Raw genomic sequence first — 18,366 nt, 5'->3', positions numbered from 1 at the left:
TATCTTTTCGAATTCTTTGAGGTGTGAAGTTTCGAATTTTGAAGGGTTCGTGTGGATTTTGGGACTTGTTTGGCTAAGTAAGATTATTTGGGACTTAATTGAGTTATTGAGAATTTGAATTGGCCATTTACAATTTAATTAATTTTTAATTCGAGTTTAATCAATTAATTCGAATTATTAATTAATTGGTTAATTGTTAATTAATTATTAATTGAAATTTGCGAGAAATTTGAGAATTAACATTTTATTTGAAAAATTCTCGTTTAATTCAATTTTTAATTATAAAATGGCTGGCCAATTTGTTATCGGTGAGACAAACTACAACGGATATTTGGACCCTGATTCCAGCTTAGAGAGATTCCGACCTTGGGTGAGGTTTCTGAATAGTCAAAGCTTAGTCAGCACGGCCATCACTGCTCATGCTGATTTACAGATTCGTCCACTCCAAGACTTCTACTCCTCTGCACTTAATACCACTCTCTTGGACAGCTACAGGGTTTCGGGAAATATTACTGGAGGTCGGAGCATTACCATTTCAGTAGATGATGTCAACAGAATTCTTGGGTTTCCACGAAACAACTTTGCTGAGATTCCGACAGATGCTGAAATTACTCAATTCTTTCAGACCATTCTTTATCAGGGAGAGATACATCTACCAAGAATGCTGAAAGGGAACTTGAAACCTGAGTGGGATTTATTCTTCGATACTCTGGCAAAGGTCTTTTCCCCAACCACTCGAAGTAACTTCAATATCATATCCTCCCTTCTTCAAATCATTGGATTCTGCATTGTTCACAATCGACGAATCAACTTTGGCAAGTTGATTCTTCAGTCGATTCTAAAGAAGTTGGGACCACTCAGTAGTCGATCCGTTGCACAGAATCCCAGGGTTGTCTGTTTTTACCCTCGGTTCTTAATGCTGTTTTTGAATGATAAGATGACGGACGCTGAGAAGAATTCATACTTCAACTCTCCAATTGCACCAACTCAGCGTGTCTGTACGAAGTTGATGAAAGCTCTGACAAACAAAAGAAAATATGAGAATCTTCCACTAATAGTGACTCCATACCTGATGGAGCAGATCAATGCTCAGCCACAACAACTTCATCAATTCCAAGTGGCTCAACCTCAACAGCAACAACCTCAACAGCAACAGCTTCAACAAGCTCAACCACAACAACAGCAACCACAAGAACCAGAACCACTTCAAATGCAACAACTACAACAACATCAATCACCACACCAATCACCACACCAATCACCATACCAATCACCACATCAATCTCCATACCAATCACCACACCATTCCCCTCTACATCAATCACAATCATTTGAAGACGAACCTCAGGAATACAACTTCTTCGAAGCTCAACCGTCTTCATCTGAACCTCTACCACAACAACACAACCACTATATACCACAAACACAATCAACCTCCCAACCTTTACCTGCTGACTCAACATCAAATCCAGAGTTGCAGTCCTTTCGACAGGACCTACAGGTAGCTCAGGTACTTTCTGACTTCTCATCTAATTTTAATGTTGATGTATCAGATTTTGTTGGTGACCTTGATTTTGTTTTCCAGACTACCAGCAATGAACCTGACAACACACAGGTTCATATCCAAGCTGACGAATTCATTCAACCAACTCTTTCTTCTGCAAACACTGCAATCAACACTACTACTCAACCCCTTCGTAAGGTTGCCAGAAAGAGAAGCTCAAGCAGTTTGACGAGTCAACCCGCAGCTCTGTCTTCCATTAAGAAGCCTAGGTTGGAAGCCCTGGAGACAACTGCAGCCTCATCCTTGCCTTCCCAAAAAGGCTTGGACTTGGAACAGGCAATGAAACAGTCTCTGGATTCATTCTCTCAACAGAATGAAGCCATTGAAGTTGACCGTTCTGCCACGGTACCCTGTACAGAGTCAAGCACTGCGCTAGCACTCACGCTAGTGCAAGACCAAACAAATACACAGGTTACTATGTTTACTGATTGCACAGATTTTCAAAACCAGTTTATCATGTATGAAAACTTTTCTGATCAAACTTTCTTTTCTGATCAGGCGGTACTTGGCAACGTGCAAGTAAACTTGCCCTCACAGGCTTCCGGAGGACAGTTTGTTCCTCCACTACCTTTGAACCCATCTCAGGGGGCATTGGTAGTTTATACAGGTACAGCTGGAAGAGTGCAAACAATGAGTGATGAAAGGCAAACACCGAGCGATACACATGCACGTGAGGCTAGTGAAACAGCTATGAGTGTACGTGAGGTGAGTGCACACACTGACCCGGCTCTGTTTGAGGAACAAATGTCTAAGCTTAGAGCTGAATTAGCCCGGATGATAGCTGAAAATGAGAGGCTAAAGGGTGCACAGTTGGTGACCCTAGAGAAGAAAGCTGATGAAAGCCCATCCAGTTCTTCCAGGGATGAGCTTAAAGGAGAAATTCATGAGTTGACTGTCGAAATGAGATCTAATCATGCACTGTATATGTCAAAATTTGATGATATCGACAGAAAGCTGGATCAACTCCTCAGTAACTCAAAGTCAGATGCTGATACCTCCAGAGAGGATCCCTCAACTAAGGGGGAGAATAGAAGAGATAGAGGAGGAGATGGAGACAAAGGTGACAGGGGCAATAGTTCGAATCAAAGTAACAAAGGGAATACTTCTGAATCTGCTCCTGACAATTCTGGAAAGTCTAAAGGCAAAGAGCCGGCACATCAATCTGAGAATGTCTTTGATTCTGATAACTATGATGATTTTCCACAAGACATGGATGATGATGACGTCTTCGATGCTACCTACCGTCAAGCAGAGGAAGAAGGCAAATTTGAGGAGAGCTATCTGTTTCAGGATGAAGAACCTGTTGACCCTGAACATGAAGAGAATGTCCGGAAGTTTAAAGCTGAGAATGAAGCTAGGAAGCGTAAGCTTCGTGATTACCAGAAACTTCTAGAGGACAAGTTGATAACTGAAGAGCAAATCAAGATAGAGAAGCAGAAAATCTATGATGCTGCGTGCAAGCAGAAGAATCTTGATATAAGAAGGAAAGTTGGAAAAAGCTGGGACATCGCAAAGAGGATTTTCAATGGACCTCAAAGGGAGTCTTTCAATGACAGAAAGTTCTTATCTCTGATCTACGATCTTCGAGAGGTAAACCCTGACGAGGATATCTTTATGCATGCCTTTGCTTTAGAAATTGATTACTTGACTGTTGGAGTCAATAACTTGCTAGAACAGTGGGAGCTGATTGTATATACACGGAGAAATGGTTCATTCAGATTATCTGTTGAATTTCTTAAATCATTCTCTGTGTCTGAGCTCTGGGTACTTCGCAATAAGGTAAAGCGATGCTCCAACCTGAACGAACTCCTTCGTGATAAGCTGTTGGATTGTGCTGTCTTCAACAGTCCACAGGTTGTCAAGAATCCATATTGTGTAAAGTTCGTTCACAAGGAGCTCTTAAGCACTGTCTATCTGAATGAAGAGGCTTTATCAAAGTATCCTGCTAAGCGACTGGCTCTAGCATCCACTCTACTACGAACCAAGGGCTTCGCTTCTAAAGCCAAGTCTGATGCTGATGATGTGATTCTAGCTTACTGCACCCGAAGGAATATTTCTCAATATTTCCGGAGGATGAAGAATGTTACAAAGGCTCAGCCATCAGACTTCCGGGAAGACCCTGTAGAGATGGAAGTGTTACATCAACTGGCTCTGGCACGAGAACGTAAGAAGCGTGGTGAGTCCACTACATCAGAAGTGCCATCCAGAGAAGAACCGTCAACTCCTGTCCTTCACAGTTCAGATAACGAAGAAGGAGAAGTTGATCTTTAGATTTGATAAGGAATTTGTAATATATGTTCAGTAAGAACATCCTTATGTAATCTAATGTACTTGTTTGAATTCTGGTGAATGTTTAATGAAATACCAGAAACTTTTTGCTATTTACAATTCATGTTTAATCCTTTGTCTTATCAGTTAGTTGAGTTATCCTCTCGATAATTTGCATGTTTTGTTAACAAACAAATAGGGGGAGATTGAAAGGCATATGTTAAGCCTATTTGTATTTAAGAGTATCAACTCAACTCTGATAAGAAAGAAAGTAAATTAGCAAGAACTATTGAAGGAATCCGTACGAAGAACGTCAAGTGATTTATTAAAATCATATGTCTGAAGAATTTCAGGATGCTGCTGCACACCACTGAAAGAAGTTCATTAATATGTTCAAGCCTCAGTGTACAAATAATATTTTGTAGCACGTCCAGAAGTCCAGAAGGTATAAAGTTTTAATACTTTATTTATTCAGAAGATTCCAAACTATTTCTACTTATGAAGAAGAACTACGAAGACAAAGACTCGATGAACAAGCCACTTCACAAATGTTTAATTGATAAAGAATATTTGATTCAGCTAGATACAGATGAACCAGACAGTACATTTGTGTGTCAGCTACTCCGATTAAATATTCTGCATCAACAATAGGTGGTCGTTCAATCAAGACAAAGAATCTGATCGTTTAAAGGAAGACAGAAGACCTGCTACTGAAGTTGTGCTCAATATAATTATTCTTTTAATTAATTCACATCTCAAAATAATTATATAAGTTATGTAATTTATTTATTAAATTAATTCACACTCGAATTAATTTAATTTATGAATTTATATAATTAATATAATTAAGTGGATAATTATTGGATTAATTATATATAAGAAATTGCATTTTATATGGTTTTTGAGCACGGTATGACAATCTATTTGATTGTCATACCGCACTATGTCATCTGCCATAGTCAGGAGGCATGACAAACCTTTGGTTTGTCATACCGAATGACTTAGGCATGACAATGGCTCATTGTCATACCGAAGTCTCAAGGTATGACAATGCCTTGGTTTGTCATACCGTTTGTCATACCACCTGATGACTTAGCCTCCAAGGTTCGATTGTCATACCTTCCCACGTTTGTCATACCGTTTGTCATACGGATGTCATACCTATTCAAAATCAGCATGACAATGCTTGTAATTGTCATACCTTCCCACTGATTGTCATTCTGATTGTCATACCTTCCCTTAGATTGTCATACCTTCTCATTTGTGCCATGACAATGCTTGTAATTGTCATACCTTTTGTCATAGCACTTGTGTAATTGTCATAGAGCTTCCTAAGGGTTGTCATGCCTAGCTTTGTCATACAAGTTCAATGGTTTGCCTATATATATGGCTTCACCACTTCATTTGTTCAATGTTCATTGCCTTGTAAACTTTCAAGTTGTTTGTAACTTGCTATTCGTTAAATCCACAGTTTCCTGTGCTTTGATCATTCGGTTGTTTTAATCACTAAACTAGAATACATCCTGTCGAATTTATTCTACGAACTAGTGGACATTAAAACGAACCATATTAATTATATAACGACTTAAAAATTGTTATATTAATTAATTTAAATCTGATTAACAAGTTAAACTCCAATCAGATTATTCCGCCGCGATTATTTTGTGACGATTGTATTCAACCCCCCCTTCTACAATCGTATCTGGACCTAACAATTACCTCTCCCTGGCACTTCTTAATCCTTTCTAATAGCTCCGGTTGGAAGGTCATGGTATACATTGCTATCTTTGATGGTTCATGAATTCTTACCTCAATTTCCAACTTTTGGAACTCTTTATACAACTCCTCTGGCACAGTTAATATATTTAATCTTTCCTTTCTACTTAAAGCATCCGCTACTACATTGGCTTTTCCTGGATGATACTTAATCGTACAATCATAATCCTTAATCAACTCTAGCCATCTCCTTTGTCTCATGTTCAGCTCTTTCTGAGTAAAGATATATTTTAAACTTTTATGATCCGTATAAATCTCACATTTTTCTCCATACAGATAATGTCTCCATATTTTCAATGCAAATACAATAGCTGCTAACTCCAGGTCATGAGTGGGGTACTTTTGTTCATGAGGTTTAAGTTGTCTAGACGCATACGCAATAACTTTATCATGCTGCATCAATACACATCCTAATCCTTTATATGAGGCATCACTATAAATCACAAAATTTCCTTGATCATCTGGAAGGGACAATACTGGTGCTGACACTAATCTCTTCTTCAACTCCTGAAAACTTTCCTCACACTTCTCATTCCATATGAACTTCTCATTCTTTCTAGTTAATTTGGTCAGTGGGGTTGCAATTCTTGAGAAATCCTGTACAAACCTCCTATAATAACCTGCTAACCCCAAGAAACTTCTGATCTCTGCGGGGGTCTTTGGTCTTTCCCAATTCATTATAGCTTCAATCTTCGCTGGATCTACCTTGATTCCTTCACGACTCACTATGTGTCCTAAAAATTGAACTTCTTGTAACCAAAATTCACATTTAGAAAACTTTGCATACAATTTCTCCTTTCTTAATATCTCTAAGGCTGTTCTTAAATGTTCTGCATGCTCCTCAGCTGTCTTAGAATATATCAGAATATCATCTATAAAAACAATCACAAACTTGTCCAAATACTTCTTAAAGACTCTATTCATTAAATCCATAAAAGCTGCGGGTGCATTCGTTAATCCAAAAGCCATTACTAAAAATTCATAATGACCGTACCTTGTTCTAAAAGCTGTTTTAGGTATATCTTCAGATTTGATCTTGAGCTGATGGTATCCTGACCTAAGGTCAATCTTAGAAAAATATTCTGCTCCTTTCAACTGGTCAAACAAATCATCAATACGGGGTAAAGGATATTTATTCTTGATAGTAAGCTTATTAAGCTCTCTGTAATCTATGCATAACCTCATACTTCCATCTTTCTTCTTTACAAACAACACTGGTGCTCCCCATGGGGATACACTAGGTCTAATCACTCCTTTTTCCAATAACTCTTGTAATTGTTTTGCCAATTCTTTCATCTCTACTGGTGCCATCCTATACGGGGCTTTGGATATTGGCTCCGTTCCAGGTGCTAAGTCGATTGCAAATTCTATCTCTCTATCTGGAGGAAGTCCTGGTAACTCATCCGGAAACACGTCTGGAAATTCATTCACTACAGGAATATTTTCAAGTTTTACTGGTTCCTGCCTTTTATCAATTACATAAGCAATATAGGCTTCACATCCTTGTCGTAACATTCTCTTTGCTTGGATCATAGTTAAAAACTTCTTTACTTGCTTTTGTCCTCTAAACGTTATTACCTCGTCGTTTGGTGTCATTAATATTACTTTCTTATTTTTACAATCTATCTGCGCACTATGTTTAGACAACCAGTCCATCCCTAGGATTACATCAAACTCCCCCAACTTGAAAGGTATCAAGTCGGCGCAAAACTTATTTCCTAAAATCTCAATTTCACAATCAGGGCAAACTCGATTAACAGAAATACGATCCTGATTTGCTAGTTCTACATTCATAACCTCATTCAACAATTCAACCGGACAATTCAACTTATCAACAAAAGCTTGAGAAATAAATGATCTAGTGGCTCCAGAATCAATTAACACCTTGGCATTTATAGAGTTTACATTAAGCGTACCTGTCACCACATCGGCATCCTGAATAGCATCCTTTACTGACATATCAAAGACTCTTGCCCTAGGAGGTTCATTCATTTCTGGAACAATTCCCATGATTCTAAGTGCATTGTTAGCAGGGGCTGGTGTTTTACAGTCCTTAGCCATGTGTCCTGGCTTTCCACATTTAAAACATGTATATCCTATGGCTGGAATCTTACTTGTTGAGCCTTTATTGGTCTGATCCTTTATTGCTGGCTGGTTCTGACATTCTCTAGAGTAGTGTCCTTTCTGGTTGCATCTAAAACATACCACATTCAGTTTATTACATACTCCTCCATGTCTCTTGCCACACGTTTGACATTCTAACATTGAAGACCTTTGTTGATTGGCCTGACTTCCCGTAAGAAAACGTCCTCCTTGTCCACCACTGCCTATTTTCTTAAAATTAGGATTTCCTCCTGCTTGAAACTTCCCTTTCTTCTGAAACTTCCCTTGATGGGTTGATCCTCTTCTATTGTCTGACTTTCTCTTCTTATCCTCTTTAGACTTCTGAAACAACTCATTCTCAGCCTCCGCAATCATTGCTTTCTCAACCACTGCCGCATACGTCTCTAATTGCAAAATAGCTAACTTGCTTCTAATCCAAGGCTTCAGACCTTGTTGGAATCTTTTTGCTTTCTGCCTATCTGTCTCTACATAAGTTGGCACAAACCTAGCCAATTCCGCAAACTTATTTTCATATTCAACCACAGACATATTGCCTTGTTTCAGCTCTAAAAAGTTCAACTCCATTTGATCTTGAAGAAACCTAGGAAAATACTTTTCTAAAAACAATTCCTTAAACCTCTCCCAAGTAATCTCAACTGTACCTTCCACATTCTTCACAGATTCCCACCAATACGTTGCTTCATTCTTTAAGTAATGACTAGCATACTTTGTTTTCTGATCCTCACTTGCTGGAACTAATGCAAAACACTTTTCCATTTCTTTTAGCCATGTTTGGGCTGCAACAGGATCTGCTGAGCCCTTAAACTCTGGAGGATTAACTGCCTGAAAAGTTTTAAAAGTTACCCTAGGATTCTCTTGATGTTGCTGTTGTCGGGTAAGATGAGCAGTTTGTTGAGCCAAAATTTGAATAAGTTGGGCCACAGCAGGATCGACTGGGCCTATGTTGACATTCTGGGTATCATTGTGATCATTGATGCTGTTGGTGCCTTCAGGATCACTGTTGGCACGAGTATGTCTTGTTGGAATCATTCTGTAAAGAAGAAACAATTCATTTAGTTGTTCTGAATCAAATTTTTCTTTTTATAAAAGGTTTTTAAGAAAACAGAATTATACATTGTTGAAAACATTTTTGAGATTATTTAACTAAATAAATTGCATACTTCTTTACAGAATGTAAAGCAATAAAAGAAAGGTTTCAATATTATCACAAGGGTTTATGATCGTTACTGGAAGTAAAGTAAAATAAAACAAGTGCGATAAAGTAAAAGACAAGAATGTAAAGTAAAAGATGCTGATATATATAAGTCAGTGCTGGAGATACAAACGTCAAGCACTTTAACAAAAGTAAAGTACAACAACAGCAACAACAAGGCTATCTAGTCAACTCAGCTAGTCTATATATATACATGTCAAAATCGGCTGATGACCATAACAACATACACATCATCTGGCCAGCTCCGCTAGTCTATATGTACATGTCAAAATCTGCTGACCTGATACAACTACTCACTATGCTGCATCATACACACTACTCACTATAGTACTGATCATCTCCAACATCTAATACACTCCAGACCTATGGAAAGTCTGGTCCTCCGATAACATCCAGCCGCTCCAAGACCCAACGAGCCCAGTCTATAATATCTCCAGGGGTACCAAGTGGTGCGGTGATCCCACATAACCTCTCTACTGCCTCTGTCCTAAAAGCACGTATCTCCTCTCTCAACTGTCGCTCTGCCCTGTTAGGGTCTAAATCCCCCATCGCCTGTGTCAGCTCTCCAATCTGGCCCAACAACTCATCTCTCTCCATCAAGAGTGCCTGATAGTAGTGATAGGGTACTGAAAGAGGGGAACACGGATAAGAGGGTCCAACACCGGAAAATCCTGAAGACTCATGCTCTGGTGGGGGTCCACGGATAGGAGGTCGCATAAGGGGAGCAGGTGGGGGCATCTCAGGTGCAAGTGGGGGTATAGCCCTGAGCGGTACAGCTGCAATAGGGATCTGTCCACTACGAGGGTATCCAGGTGGACGTGAAGGTCCAGCTACAGGTGGGGGTGTAAGTGCCCTGGGTGGAGATATAGGTACAACTCCTGGACGAGGTGGAAGTCCCTCAACTGTCGACTCTGAATGATCAGAATGAACCGGGGTACTGGGGCCTGACATGCCTGATAGTCTGAGAATCAACATGAACAAACACGTATAAAAATCTGTATCCACTACCAACATCAATCCTAAATCTATTACGAATAATCCTCAACCTCTCAATGTTCTATCTACCTATCACTCATTTCTAATCCTAAACTTCTACCCAACCTAACAATCTAGGCTTGTTTCATTGACTCAAACCTGTCGCTCTGATACCAACCTGTGGCGCCCTCCAAACCCGGGTCAGAAGTTTGGGGTCCACACCATATCATAAACCTGTCATTAGTAATATAATATATGCAGTGACCCTTAACTGTCCATGGATCGCAACAGGTTAAAGTATAAAACAAGCCACAGCATAACTTTATTTATTACAAACCCAAATCCCAAATATAAATTCAATTCTTACAAGCTTACATAATGTTCGCATCTCAAAACTCAAACTAGTATATATATAAAAACCAAGTGCTGCTGATAGCGCTCTCCATCGCTCAGCCTGGAATCCTGGCCTTACCACTAGCCTGAGGGTCATCGCTACCAACCTTCTCTGCTTTCACTGGAAAGAACATAGAGTTTCGCAAGAGTGAGCTAACAAGCTCAGCAAGTATAACAATGTCAATTTAAACATTTATCAAAAGATGATGGAAATCAGCATTTAATAGAATCAATTTCAATGTCAAAGTTTCTTTTTAGAGTTTCAATTAGAATTGGATATTAAATTTTTATTTTTTTAAAAACCAAAGGTTAGGCTGCTGATCAGTCAGACACTAACCCCGAGCAGGCCCCGCCATGCTCGTTTACTGGATCCAAGGCACACATTGGCCTAAAGCGACCACTCATCTGGTCTGACCATTCATTTGGTCCATTTAAGAAAAACTATCCAATTCCATTATGAATCAGAATAAGCAACAATATAATTCAATAAACAGAATCAGTAATGATATGATTAAACTCTGAAGCAGAAACAGAATACAATGCAGAAGCATCTTTAATATATTCCAGAATAAGAATCAGGAATAATTCCACGAGTCAAGGAATCAGAGATAACATATCTGGATTTTAAGTGTAACAATAATCCTGGTTTGTATGAAAGAAGGTTTCTGGTTTTATTAAAGAATTCACATGTCAAAGGGGTGTTTTCAAATCCAAAGAAATTAAGTTATTGAAAAGGAACAACAATTGTGGGGTGTATGGTATTCCAGGTATGATTGACTTCCGGTCGATTGGTTTGGAGATCAAAGGTGTGTCAAAGCATTGAAATAAGGTTTATATGGTAGTTATCCAAGAATCTCAAGGTTTGAAGGTTTACAATTGAATAAGGTTTCCAAAATAGATATCAAAGAATCAAGTTAATGGCTCAAGAATCAATGAATGAATAGTTCAAGTGATAGTCAAAGAATCTGGTTGATGGTTTAAGAATCGATGAATTAAACAATTCATGATATGGCTCAATAAGTGTCATGAGTGAATTAAATAGATCGCAAAGCAATCACATCAAAGATCATATATATATAATTGGAGGAAAGTATCAAGGAAACTTGCCTTATACTGACGATCTCAAATTTCAATTGCTCTTGCTCGATATACTATTCTATATCCACTTGCTTTCCCCTTTATTACGCCTCGCTTCTCTGCTAATCATCACAACTAATTATCAATATGTGATCTCATACTATTCTCATCATTCTTTATTCGAAACAAGTTTCTATCTACCCTTCGTTTCACCCAAATCCGATTTACGGATCAAAAGATATGTCAAAAACAATTTTATATCACTCACGTAAACACATAGCATGTCACTCAGATAGCACATAGCACATACCACACAAAATATTTAATGAAATATATCTTTCAAAAGAAGTTTGAAGTCAAACGGATTTTTCTGGTATTTATTATGAATTTTTAAACATTTTTCGGAATTAAAACGGGTCAAAGAATCATTTTATAAATAAATAATCCATTTCTGGATACTCGAAATCAAGTCCGAAATCATTTGAAATCAATTAACGAGCTTCAATCATATTTTAGAATAATATTTTAAAGCTCGAAACTATTTTTCGGAATTTTAAAATCATTTAAAATTATTTAAAATAATTAAATCTAATTAATAAATCAATTAAAATCAATTAATAATTAATTAAAACAATTAATCAATTAATAATTAAATTAATTGACTAATTATAATAATTAATTACTAATTAAAATTAATTAATAAATTAAATCAGATTTATTTTTGAATTAATAAATAATTAAAAACAATTTTTGAATTTAAAATAAATGATTTTCGAAATTAAATTTAAATAAATAAAACTTTTAAAAGATTTTAAAAGTCCAGGGTCTGAAACGTAAGTTTGGAAACTTGGGGAAGCAAACTGAAACATTATGAAAAGACTGGGGGTCAAATTGAAATTTGACACCCCAGTCGTCGTCTCCGACGACATCTCGCCGGCGGCGAGTTGCCGGACGATTACAGGCGTCCAGAACGCCACCATAAGCTGCAGATATCACCTACATGTTGCCAGGAATCCTTTCCCGTTGCCAGTTTCAACAAAAGATCATCGTGGCGGCCGGAAATCCCCGCCGACCGTAGCGTCGCCGCCGCGGTTTCGCAGATTCCGGCAACCTCTACGGAGGTCGTTCACCACGTTTGAACATACCTACTGACTCCCCTTAACACGCTCTTCACAATGGTATCAACCAATCATCCCCAGAATCAACAGATAAGAAAGTCCTAATTTTCAATTAAGAACATTCATCACGGTTATAAACCCTAATTTTCTAATTCAACAATTAAACCTCAAATTGAACACGTTATTGAACTCCAAATCAAGCATATGATATACCAAAATGACCAGGAGAACATTATCTACCACATACAAGCAAGAAATCACATGAACAACTTCAAAATCAAAAAGCCCTAATTTGAATTAATTTAGTTCGAATTAAAAATCAAAAATCCGTGCCCACCTGTTGTTGCTGCACTGATTTTGATGCTAGATATGGATTCTACTCGTCAAAACCTTCGATTTGGATACTTGAACACCAAAATCCGAGTCCGTTAACACCTCCGATTCCTCGTTTGAATCTCAAGAACGCGATAAACTCTCTCGGGAATTTCTCGGTTTTAACTGGTTTTATGATTTTCGTAATGAAATAAAGTACGGTTAAGAATATTTATACTTATGAATAATTAGTACCCCTTTGGATCATATATGGCATGAAAATACACTGTTTAATAGCTTTATACTAATAAAACGGGTCCAATCGGTACCGGTTTTCGAGATAATCATCAAACGGGGCTTTTTAATCCGTCATTAATACGCGGGTCCCACCGTCATTATTACAAGATAAGGATGGGAATAAAATATTGTATTTCACGTTTATCGAGACAACTAGATACTTATCTAATACCGAAAAACTCCGCCGGACCGACTCCGGAACAAACCGTACTCCGGATCGAAAAAGTCAAAACATGAAAAATGTCCGGAATGTTCAAATTAAACTAAAGGTGAATTTTGTTGAAATTTTCGGGAAGTAAAATCTCGGTACCGTTGTAGGTTGACGGTTTTCGAAAAATCAGAATAATTAATAATTAATTAAAATATACATAATTAAATCCATAAATCAAATATAAAATCATCTGTCAATACATAAATCGATATGAAAATATCTAAATAAACTATATTTTGTACTGAACATATAAAAATTGATATTCCTCAAATTTAATCAGAAATACCTAACTAAATTAATATAACAGGAACCAATTAATTCACAAAATTCACATAAAATTCATATAATATTCATTAATCATTCCAATAATTACACGGATAATCCCAGATGTTACAGGACTCAACTGATGAAGTCTATAATTCGTTCAACTGATGAAGCCACTTTCAACTGATGAAGCAAATAGCAGTTGAAAGTGACTAGAGCTTAATTCTAACAAGTCACATGGATCGAATTACACCAAAATAGACATGGAAGCTTGATTAGGACAATAAAAAAGAACCAGAAACATTCTTATCTCATGCAATGCAATCTGGATCAAAAGAAGATGATGGTCAAAGATGAAGACATTACAGAAAGCTTGCATAAGACAAAGATGTGCAGCATAGTTTAGATTAGAGTGCACAATTTGTATTCTAGTTAAAAAGCTTTGTATAACTTGGAGTATATAACCAAGTTAGGAGCATCAGTTTAATTTGTTCGAATACTTGAGAGAAAATCTGAGAGTTAGAAACTGTTCAAGTGATGAACCTGCAGCTGTGCGAATTGTAATCAATCCACAGATTCTTCTATATAAAATCTCACGGGTGGATCAATCAATCCACCCGTATTTTTAATACTTGGTGTTTTTCTGATTTATTATTTTTAAGTGTTCTTGTTCTTGAATCTTTTAATTTGTAAAAGATTGTATTTTACCCCCTTCTACAATATTTCTTATAGTTAGTGTAAAATAACACTCCTTAAGTCCAGATTACCGGAATTCGTAATATTTGTCAACCTTGCTGAATAAGCTTGGTTTATGTACTATAGCATGATTGATCATCTATTATAGTCAGGTGTCCAATTATTTTTTTTAAAGCCCAATAATATTGTGAATAGCTTAAAAAGAAGTTATCCTGCGTTCAAGAGATATTGGCTTATACATTCATTTATGCAGTTTTAAAGATTCTCACTTTTTTATTATGGCATTGCTTTACAACAAGATATCAATTTCATTCTGTTGTACTTGCTGAGCATTTCTTTGGCTCATACTTGTTTATTTTCAAATTAACCCTTTTCAGATGCCAAGGATTAGAGGAGACACTTACAAGGGTTCCCAGAAATATCTTTTGTGCGAGGTAAATCACAGGATGGTGCTAGAAGTCTTGGGCGAAGTTTCGATTAGTCAGTAGGACTTGTTTCCTTCAAGTTGTATTGTAGTTGTAGTGAAAAACTCATGTAGTAAGGTACCTATGTCATTGTTCGTTTGTAGTGATAGTTTAAACCTTTCCCAGACTTAAACCTGGCAAGATCTTTGCTTAGGGGTGTAATGGTATATATTTATTATGTTAACCTATTCAGCTGTCAGTAGTTTATTTTATTGTATAGTTTATTCTTTTTAGTGACACCGAATCTACACCCCGGATTCTGGGCTGTCACAGTTGGTATCAGAGCTACAGGTTTAAGTAACTTTGTTAGGTTATGTTAGGTAGAGAGTCTACCCATATCAGTGTTATTTGGACTTGGTGATTGAGTCAGCAACTCATGTTGAGTTGAAAGTTAAGATTACAGAATGTACTTTTATTAAATACTTGGTTATGATATATTGTTATATCTTAGAGTAATTGTTTAGTTCTGAACTACGTGCCTGTGTTAGGACCTAATATAGACTATTGCAGAAAGGTCCAGGACTATTAGAACTATCCAGATTAATACAACCAGGGCCAGCATGTATCAGAGTCTTGTGTATTGGTTTGCGAATGATAGGATGTATAGGATCTCAATTATTGCTAAGGATTGTACTAGTATGCTATTCGTATTATGATATTTTGCTATTTGTTGAGAAATTGTGGTTACTTGTGTTAGGGTTATACTAAAATATTCGTTTGAAGTATATAACAATTATTTGAGAATCTTGAATGCATGTTTTCACATTGTCTGTATATTATATATTGTAGACAATCTAGTATCAAATGGGATAGCAGAAGATTAGATTGTCAGACTCCTTATATAATATAATAAAGGTTCACAGTCGAGGTGGTGTTGGACAAACCACTGGAACGGCTGAAGTATTATTTGGAAATAGTTTATCTTGACTATTGAATAATACTTATATACTTTGTGTATATTGAACGGGATCAAAATAGTAGAATAATTGTTTCTTTAATTCTGACAATAAAGAACTAAGATTCTATGATGTTATTAATGCTTAAGTTCTTAATCCGGATATAGTGATTGACACTTGTATTTAATGCACATGCCTTGACTCATAAATTAAGTAATTTATTTTAAGTTACGAATTTATGTATTGGGCAATGACATTATATACAGAGTGGGATATTGACTATAGAAGGAAACCGTGTCCGAAAATTATATTCGGGTGATGATGTCCTCTTGAAAGCTCATAAAGATAATTATGCTTTAGTCCTGCAGGCAGATTTGTTCTTGCATAATTATAAGGTTGAGTGGATGATCAAGGATAAAAGATATTGATTAAATTAATTGTCAGAAATTAATTTAATTAATGGACATGCGATATCTTAAACATGGGGAATTTATAAGCAATTAATATGGGAGCCGAATTAAATAATTAATTTACGGAATTAGGAAAGGTAGTGCAAATATTAGTTCTTTAGTGGATAGAATTAATATTTAATGACATTGGGCCTGGCCCGAAATGTCATTGGAAGGCCTGACCTAATGATCCATGATCCCTGCTGTAGCCTATATATATTCTCATTCTCCTAAAGCTGAAAGACACACCAAAACGAATTAATCCTAGAGTCAGAGAGAGGCAGACGTTTTTCTCAAGGAGACAGCTAGGGTTTTGGGTTTTCGGAGCTTTAAGGAGAGGCACACCTTGGGAGATCGAAGGCCACACTTCGTCCAAGGAGAATCAAGGAATACAGTAGAAGACGTGGATTTGAATCGCTTGCGCCGTAGAGATTAAGGTTAATATTCTGTTCGAACTTTTAATTAATATCATAAAACGCAGGGCCAAGGTCCGATTGTTCCTACATTGGTATCAGAGCCAGGTTGCGGTTCTGCGATTTATGATATGTAGTCCATGTCATGATTATATATGCATGTATATAGTGATTCTGTGATGCAGGTCGTTGTCCACTATTATGGCCGTGTTTTAATTATTCTGTTATGTTTGGATTCCACGTGGTTTATCGTGGCTGTTGTAAATCACGAGGGTTGATCGTGATAGTTTAATCTTGTAATTCAATTTGTAATTGTTTTAGATTATGATCTGATGTAATAGAATAGGCTGGTTCGTCTGTACAATTAGTATGTAATTGTTTGATCAACGGGGCTGCAAGAAACAAGGATCTTCCGCTGCTGCGATTAGGGTTTCGGGGGTGCTGCACTGTTTTGGGCGTAACTTTTGCATACGATGTCCGATTTGGGCGAATGAGCACTTTTCGGAGACGGCAGAACGAGACGGAGCTAGCCACAACCCGGGGGACCCTGGTTGAGCTGATTTCGAAGGTGTTTTTTGGAGTTTTTCGAGGCATTCTGAGGCCGTTTAGGCCTCCAAACGGGCTCTCGAAGTTTCCTGGACAGATCTGGATTCTGACGAAGGATGAATTCGAAGCTGATTTTTCTGGGGCCATAATAGTGGATGTGCTTTATTATGATTATTGATTATTGTTATTATGTGTTTCTTATTTGTGTTGTTATGCCATGTGATACTAACCCTTCGCATGCTAGAATGACATGGACATAGGGATGTTTTTAATTAATGCTTTAATCATGCTAGTATGCTGCCATGTTATGTGTTCTTTATGTGTTCTTTATGTTGCTATAACCATGATAGTATGCATGTGGACTTCGAAGAAATAACATAGGGCGATGCATCTAGATTAAAATCCTCAAAGTAAATTCAAAGTGGGAGAGGGAGTTAATATGGTATTAAATCCCATGGTTTCCATCATTGTTTGTATGTAATTTAACATAAAGGCGAATATAAATTATGTATACGTCACCCATCATGGCATGTAATTTATGGTGTCTAGAATGTTATAGATATTACTGGAACAAACTTCTTAAATTAATACGAATAGATACAGATTTTCTTTATCTCTGATTTGGGGCGATTTCGAAGGCTTATGGGTATTAAGTGAGACCGATGTGACTCCTCCACTGCCTAGAAGTCAAACCAGACACGAATATTGAATTAAAGTATTCTATTCCAGAAATATTGGAAGGTATACATGCCGCCCATCGTGGCGTACCAAGTTCCATAGGTTTCGGGTAATTTAAGATTTGATGATGGTATACACTTAGCTATGAAAAATAATATAGACCACCCCAACGTGGCTTATTGTTTAGTAATAGGACCGAAGTAACGTTTAAACAAATTTAGGTGGTATACATGTCACCCATCGTGACGTACCAGAAACTTATGGTGTTTAAACGTTAGTGCATTTAATTTTAATAATTGTTAGAGGAACCAATAGGACTTAATTTTTTATGCACCCTTCTTTATGTGTAATGTGATTTTTTCATGCATGATTCTCAGGATATAATGGGGTTTAATCCACTGTTCACCATACTTAAGGATAACAAACTTACCGGACCTAACTATATTGAATGGAAACGTAATTTGGACATTGTGTTGACTGCTGAGGAGTACAAGTTTTGCACTTATGAACCCAAGCCTGAGCAGCCCGCTGCTGATGCTCCTGATGAGGAGAAAGAGTATTATAAGCGGTGGACAAAGGCTGATGAGATGTCGCGATGTTACATTCTGGCAGCAATGTCGGGTGTTTTGCAG

The 18,366-nt window shown here is 37.2% G+C and overlaps 1 protein-coding gene across 1 annotated transcript in view; it reads right to left on the bottom strand.

Annotated features, from left to right (window-relative positions):
- Positions 1–9,308: 9,308 nt before the first annotated feature.
- The window catches only part of LOC108203942 (uncharacterized), a 42,137-nt gene continuing 33,079 nt past the window's right edge, over positions 9,309–18,366 (bottom strand). Inside the window, exon 2 of the mRNA XM_064089491.1 lies at positions 9,309–9,906. Within this exon, the coding sequence (XP_063945561.1) occupies positions 9,309–9,906 (598 nt within the window). The remainder of the gene's footprint in view (positions 9,907–18,366) is intronic.

Source organism: Daucus carota, chromosome 1 (assembly GCF_001625215.2).
Source record: "Daucus carota subsp. sativus chromosome 1, DH1 v3.0, whole genome shotgun sequence".
In the NCBI taxonomy this organism is placed as follows: domain Eukaryota; kingdom Viridiplantae; phylum Streptophyta; class Magnoliopsida; order Apiales; family Apiaceae; genus Daucus; species Daucus carota.
Note: the sequence above shows the minus strand (reverse complement) of the source record. Positions and strands in the feature narration are given on the sequence as shown.